Below are 7,353 nucleotides of genomic sequence, written 5' to 3' on the forward strand. Positions count from 1 at the left end.
TGGCGATGACGAAAAATGGCGAACTCGAGTGTTCAAAAACTGTCGTCCACAAATCCATTGGTCACGACTTCGTTCGCCTCTTATTTACAGTCTCTGACTTCTACACATCAGGACACTGTTTCTAGAATAGATGTTTTTGACTCTGACGCCTCGTTGTTTGCCGTGCAGGACGTCCACTCTCAGGGCGAGGTGATCGCCTGTCTGGAGAAAGGTCTGGTGCGGGAGGCCGAGGAGCAGCCGGGGGCGCACCCCATCAAGGACGAGTGTAAGAAGTCCATCATGAGGGTCGCCGAGCTCTCCTCGGATGACTTCCACCTGGACCGGTACCTCTACTTCTCCTGCCGCGAAGACCGGGAGCGCTTCTGTGAAAAGGTGATCAACGGATCCACGATCCTTTCTCTGTTGGTGCCTCCATAAGCTCGAGGAAGCTTCATATTGAGGCAGTTTCCTTCATAAATAACATTCTGTCCACTTTATGCAAAAGCATCTCTTCTGTTTATTTATGTTTCCAGACTCTGGCCGGAGAGGGACGAGTTTACAAATGTCTTTTCAATCACAAGTTTGAGGATGCGATGACTGAGAGGGTGAGTGAGACGCTGCTTTACTTCCAGATACTCATGTTGGATGAACCGGGCTAAGAGAAAAACTACGGCCACCACATATGTTGAACCTCTTTGGCTTCTCTTTGCGTCCTCAGTGCCGCGAGGCGTTGACCACCAGGCAGAAGCTGATCGCTCAGGACTACAAGGTGAGCTACTCGCTGGCCAAAGCCTGCAAGTCGGACCTGAGGAAGTACCACTGCAGCGCCGACAGCAACATGCCCCGAGCCCGAGAAGCTCGCCTCTCCTACCTGCTGCTCTGTCTGGAGTCAGCTGTTCACAGAGGTCAGTCACACCTGTGAGGTCTCAACTCCGGCCGCTCCGTCTTTTAAAGATGCAAAATAAAGCATCTGTGAATCCACAATTCAGTCTGCATCATTTTGAAAAAACACTTTTAAAAAACAACGTAATAAGAAGCAACTTTAAAAAGTCATCATTGACTCCATCAACTTCTCTCTAAAACGTTGTGTGCGCTTCAGGCCGCGTGGTCAGCGGCGAGTGTCAGGGCGAGATGATGGACTACCGGCGGATGCTGATGGAGGATTTCTCTCTGAGTCCGGAGATCGTGCTGCAATGCCGGAGCGAGATCGAGGGCCACTGCTCCGGTCTGCACCGCAAAGGACGCACGCTGCACTGCCTGATGAGGGTCGGCCGAGGAGACATGGGCTCCATCGACCCCAACTGTCAGAGGGCGGTGAGTCGCCATTCATATCGATACATCAGCAGCCACATCATGTTTATTTGTTATACGCGAGGAGGTGTTTCTAGGAAGTAAAAAGTCTCCTTTACACACGAGGGCGGGACGGTAAACAGTATTTTGCATCAAAACTATTCATGCGGTTTGATCCCCGGCTCCTCTGGTCCATGTGTCCTGATACTCCCGAAGGCTTTCATTCAGTAATCAGAAGTCAACTTTTTTGTGTCTTCAGCTCCAGACTCTGATCCAGGAAGCCGACCCCGGAGCCGACTACCGCATCGACCGAGCGCTCAACGAGGCCTGCGACTCCGTCATCCAGACCGCCTGCAAACACATCCGCAGCGGAGACCCCATGTGAGTGGAACGCAACCTCTTCATCCGTTCTGTCTGTGTGTTCATTGGAGGACTGGGTTTCTCTGTCACTTACTCCGTCTACACACATTTTATTGATGCCAACACATTACAGAAACAGACTTTAGCTCTGATGTCATTTAACCCTTTTGATGGAGGGATGGAGGAAGAATGAAACTACAATATTTTTATTTATTTTACTAGAAGCTGACAGATGAAGGCGTTCATAAGTAGAATAACAACGATCCCTTCACATCACAGCACATGTTATAAAGTTTGCATGTTTCAAGGAATGTTTTCGTTTCAACACTGAAGCTTTCTGATTGAAAACTTAAATACAACCAAATCACATTCTGCTGTCTGAAAATGAAATACTGAGGCCGAAAAAAGACGTAAGAAAACTACACATAAACTTACAACTTTTACAACCAGTTGGTAGTATAACAGCTGGTTTAACCTGAATGTTTGTCCTCAGTCCTGTTTTCAAACCGTTTTATTGATCAGCTTTAGTTTTGTTAAAATCACTAAAACGTAAACAGATTCCAGTACTTCCTCTTTATATTCACCGTCGCGTCATACGATTGTATTAATACTGTATGTTTAATCAGAGAGGCAGACACAATGAACATTTATTATTACTTTATTTGATTTGTAATCATCGTCCTCTGGTTACTTCAAACAGTTTATTCGGTTTATTTTAAGCTGAGTTTTGGTTTCTTTTTTTGAAGGAAGCGTTTATCACACATGTGTTCAAGGACCGTCGGAAAGATGACAATCTGACGACTATGGCAGTTTTTACAGCTTCTGGCTGTGATGAACGGTGTAGTTTTGGCAATTGTTTAAATAAAAACATGCTTTTCTATCCTGCCGGTGGGGTTTTGGGGTTCAGAGGGTTGTTTACGAAATATTCCACAAAAGTGACTTCATTTAGTTTGTTAGAATAAAATGCTTCCTGGAATCAAACCTAATGACCTGCTTTTTCTTTTAGAAGCATTCAGTGACTTAAAAGTTAAATGATGTGATTCTGCATAGTGTTTACATTATATACGAGTTGTGATTTATGCTAATAATCTCTCATTTACACCTTTTTATTCATTTAATTTCTCTCTTTTTATTCACTGATGTAAAGACCCAGAGTTCATTTTCATTTAATCTGATTCAAAGAAACTTCAGTTGTAAGTTTAACCTTCTGTAAAATGATCTTTTTTAGCTTCTCAGTTTAAATGCTCATGAAAGGAATAAAGTTGTGCATGTTTGAAATGTGTCAGAATACAAGATGAAGGTTTAATAAATACGTGACGTCTGTATTTGTGTGCTGCTGCTGCAGGATCCTGTCATGTCTGATGGAGCATCTGTACACGGAGAAGATGGTGGAGGACTGTGAGCACCGACTGCTGGAGCTGCAGTACTTCATCGCCAGAGACTGGAAGTAAGTCCAGCGAATCCTGGTCCTCCACGAGAGGAACACCTGCACCAAGCTGCTTGTGACTAAAGTCCCAATAAATCTGAGATTAGAAAACACATCCAAACTATTTCCTGTTTACCGAGAGATACAACAACAATAAGAAATAGTTCTGTACCAAATGAATCTGTTGCAGCACAGCCCTGTTCTTTAAATTAACGATATTGTTCTTTATTAAACCGACAAATTAATTCAACGCTCAATCTTTGAAATGCTGGAGACGCCCACAGTGAATGGGGTTAAAAAATGAACTAATAGATATCCCCATGACTTGATCATTACTGACAGCAAGACAAGTATCTTTAGTGTTACAAGTTTACCGACATGTGATGTTTAAATATGCAAACGAGGCATTATCTGATGGTAACTTTTCGTGAATTTATGAGACATCTACAGACGTAAACAGACAAAGTAGTAAAATAAATGTTTTCTTTCCTCTAGTCTGAAAGAGAGAAAAATAGACCAAAATCTGTAAATTGAGCAGAGCATTAATAACCATGTTGCCTGTATTGTCTTTGATCATTGACTCTATTTAAGTATCTAACAAAGCTTCATAGGACGACTTTGAAAACAGCAAATTACTTTCTTTAACAAATATTTCTCTATTAGATGAACTTTTCATATTCCTCACAGCTAAAGTAGAGATCAAGCTGCATGAAACGTTTATGTTCTGTTCACGCTAAAGTTGATGAACAGTGTTCTTGTGATTCAATAAATATCTATAGCGCCAAATCATACGCCAGAACGGTCGGGTTGTTCATAACTCCTCCCTGCGTTGTCGCCCAGGTTGGATCCCATCTTGTATAAGAAGTGTCAGGGCGATGCCGCCCGGCTCTGCCACACTCACGGCTGGAACGAGACCAGCGAGATGATGCCGACCGGCGCCATCTTCTCCTGCCTTTACCGCCATGCCTACCGCTCGGTGGAGCAGGGACGGAGGGTGAGTCTGTCTCTAGAGGATCCGTTCACTCACACTCGTCCACGCAGCATCGATGGTTCATTCAACATGTCTGCTGCTGTGGGTTCTTTTAACTTTGAATAATCTTGTTTTAATCAACAGTTTATAGCTCCATCATACTTGAGTGGTGGACACATTTTAAATTTTATAGATGCTTTTTAAAAGCTCTGGACAGCCAGCTACCACCAGAGAACAGTCTGTCTGTACGGGGCCTTTGAGCTCTTTAATTGATGGGAGTCTTTGGTATTTTACAACCTGTTTCTGTGTCTAAGTGAGGAATGGGGACAGTTTCTTTTGGTCCAGTATTGAAGGAGAAGGCTGCAGACAACAGCTGCTAAACAGGCTGCAATGTAATCGGTGAAACTCCTCACCGCCATTTACGTCCATTAAAAGTGATTATTAGTGTCGGACAACATTATGGAAAGAACCCTACAGAGAAATACAACAACCTTCTTTTACCTTTTGCTTGTCTGTTTGTTGTGTGTTTCGCTCTGAGAAGTCTCGTTCTGGAGATTTCGATCCACATCTAAATATTCAGCCGTGACTTTTAAAGTCTTTTAGACGACACCAAGCTGAACTCTGAGAACACCGGCTCTCACCTTGTTCTCACGGTTTTTCAGAACGAGACTTCTCCTTGAGCGAGACTTGGTTAGACAAAATAACAAACAGCAAAATGTTTTATTTCTCTGTAGCGTTCTTTCCATAATGTTGTCATCCACTTGTAATAATCTGAGTCTGTTAGTGGCAATAACAAGCATTTTTTAGTGGATGTAAATAACTCAGTTTCCCCAAAAGTTCACATTCCAGCCCGTTTACCGGCTGCCGCCTGCAGCGCTCTCCTTCAAAGCTGCACTCATTTTAAAGACTGTAGTCCCCGTTAGTCACTTAGACACTGAAACACGACAAAGACGGGTTGAAAAAACTTCCCTTTTTAAAGTGTTGATCCAAGTTTCGAGTCACATTGGAGCAGCCAAATGTGCAAAACTAACTAAAAATATATTTGCATGTGTTCAGCATAGAGAACAAAAATAAAATCTTTAGTAAATAAGCAGGAAGTCTGTGAACGTTCTCACTGACCAGAGCATATTCTCGTAGCTCCTCAGTGGGGAGTCTGAAGCAGGAAACCAGGGTTTGACTGTGAGTACGTCGTGCTGCTGAACTGATGATGATGTCATGATGACTGGTGGTTTTAATTCTTATCCAATATCGGTGCATGCGGGAGCTGATTGTAAAGAGTAATTGTGTGAAAAAGTGACGCTGAACTGTGACGTGAAGAATCGATGCAGATCTCCAATCGTGGTTAAAAACGTGGTTACGCTGATGAATCAACTGGAGCGAAATTAAGTTCTTGATTTTAAAAAATCCGATGTGTTGGCTGTCCTTAAAGTGATACTCCACTCAGATGCGTTGTTACCCTGTAAGTAGTCACTACGCCAAGTTTCTAGAACGTACGGCGAAGATTTCCCACTTTTATACTCGTGCTCTGAAGCTCGACTGGAAATAAAGTATTCATCCGTCACCTGGGGAAATAACAACAATCATTCTCTTTTACTTTGTCTGCTTCCTCTAGGGAAGGGTATCGTTAGGATTGTGTCCCTAGTTGCCTTTGTCTTCTATTGTGAATCACTTTATGAATATCTTAATAAACCTACCGACACATCTTCAAACGGACACTTTTCATGAATACTAATAACAAGAGTGGAGCATCAGTTTGAGGCCTCCAACAACAACAGAAGTGAAGTCGCTTCTTCTTCTAACCCGATGTGGTCCCCCCCCCCCTGCAGCTCTCCAGGGACTGTAAGGTGGAGGTGCAGAGGATCCTCCACCAGAGGGCGCTGGACGTGAAGCTGGACCCGGAGCTCCAGAGACGATGCATGACCGACCTGGGGAAGTGGTGCAGCGAGAAGACGGAGGCCGGGCAGGAGCTGGAGTGTCTGCAGGACCACCTGGAGGACCTGGTGTCCGGCTGCAGGGACGTGGTGGGGAACCTGACGGAGCTGGAGTCTGAGGTAACTGCCACACCCGCTGCTGCTGCTACCCATGATGCAACACTCTGGAGCAGGTTCAGGAGGCCTGGTGTCAAATAATCTGGTCAAAGTTGAATCTAAAAGCAAAGTTTCTACATAACTGAACACATTTTTACCTTTTTTTTTTTAACCGGTGTTGCCAACTTGGTGACTTTGTCGCTAGATTTGTCAGACCATCTTAGTGACTTTATTTCTATAAAGCGACACTAGGAATGAACCCGATAGTCTGAATACGTCTCTAAATTTGTTAAACAGTCCACGACTCTTCTGCCAACAGCACAGTCTCTCTCCTCGCTGCAGCTTTATGCAAATTAACCCAACATGACGTCACCAATGTGCAAATGAGTGCACGCTGTCATCTAGGGACTTTTAGCGACTTTGGAGCTAGCGCTAGCTACTTTCTTTGTAAAAATGCTTCGCTCTGTCCCTGGTACTTCTTAATGGTGCTGCTTTTTTTTTTTTTTTTTTTTTTTTTATAACTTTTATAGGTATAAAGAAGGTCTTACAAGTCATTAAATGTGTATTTACAAATGCAATGAGCAGATGTGTGTCCACGTTGCACACGACACTAATGCTCTTTGGTAGCTGGAGATGGCTAACGACAGCTACTGTGGGGAAACAGAAGCGCTAATCTCTTCCTGTTTCGTTGCTCAATGGTTAACGCACTGCAGAGTGAAAGTAAGGCTTACAGGGAACCAGTCCAAACGCCATAATGGTGTCATTATTCTGAAGCCATTACATTGTGCCATAAACATTTACTTCATAATGATAAGTTACCGGGAAAAGCCAGAGAACACAGTAGATAATGGAGAGAGTGGGAGCATTTGGTTTTGTCGACCTCCAGACTGTAAACCAGCCTCTCTCTCTCCTGATGGAGTAAGAGCAGAAGTGATCTGGTCTCACTCCTTCTTTTTGTTTCTTTGTGTCCTCAGGATATTCAGATGGAGGCTCTGCTGATGCAGGCGTGTGAACCCGTCGTCCAGACCTACTGCCATGTGAGTCTGCACTGAGTCTCTGATCCAATAACTCCAAACGTCAAAATCGATTGACGAAATATGGATGTTATAATTTCCAAAATTCACATGTTTCTATCTAACAAAATATTCTCTGTCTGTGTCTGTGTCTCTCTGTCTGTGTCTCTCTGTCTGTGTCTCTCTGTCTGTGTCTCTCTGTCTGTGTCTCTCTGTCTCTCTGTGTCTCTCTGTCTCTCTGTGTCTGTGTCTCTCTCTGTCTGTGTCTCTCTCTGTCTGTGTCTCTCT

General features: G+C 43.7%; 1 protein-coding gene across 2 annotated transcripts in view; it reads left to right on the top strand.

The window, feature by feature from the left end:
* Positions 1–7,353, top strand: part of glg1a (golgi glycoprotein 1a) — a 27,266-nt gene that overhangs the window by 13,724 nt on the left and 6,189 nt on the right. Inside the window, exons 5-14 of one of the 2 annotated variants that reach the window (XM_031863113.1) lie at positions 169–372; positions 513–584; positions 698–884; positions 1,079–1,293; positions 1,529–1,650; positions 2,975–3,076; positions 3,896–4,049; positions 5,163–5,204; positions 5,852–6,076; positions 7,027–7,089. In XM_031863113.1, the coding sequence (XP_031718973.1) occupies positions 169–372; positions 513–584; positions 698–884; positions 1,079–1,293; positions 1,529–1,650; positions 2,975–3,076; positions 3,896–4,049; positions 5,163–5,204; positions 5,852–6,076; positions 7,027–7,089 (1,386 nt within the window). The remainder of the gene's footprint in view (positions 1–168; positions 373–512; positions 585–697; positions 885–1,078; positions 1,294–1,528; positions 1,651–2,974; positions 3,077–3,895; positions 4,050–5,162; positions 5,205–5,851; positions 6,077–7,026; positions 7,090–7,353) is intronic. The other variant, XM_031863122.1, reaches the window with a different exon arrangement.

Source organism: Anarrhichthys ocellatus, unplaced genomic scaffold (assembly GCF_004355925.1).
Source record: "Anarrhichthys ocellatus isolate YVR2014 unplaced genomic scaffold, GSC_Weel_1.0 scaffold2, whole genome shotgun sequence".
Taxonomy (NCBI): Eukaryota; Metazoa; Chordata; class Actinopteri; order Perciformes; family Anarhichadidae; genus Anarrhichthys; species Anarrhichthys ocellatus.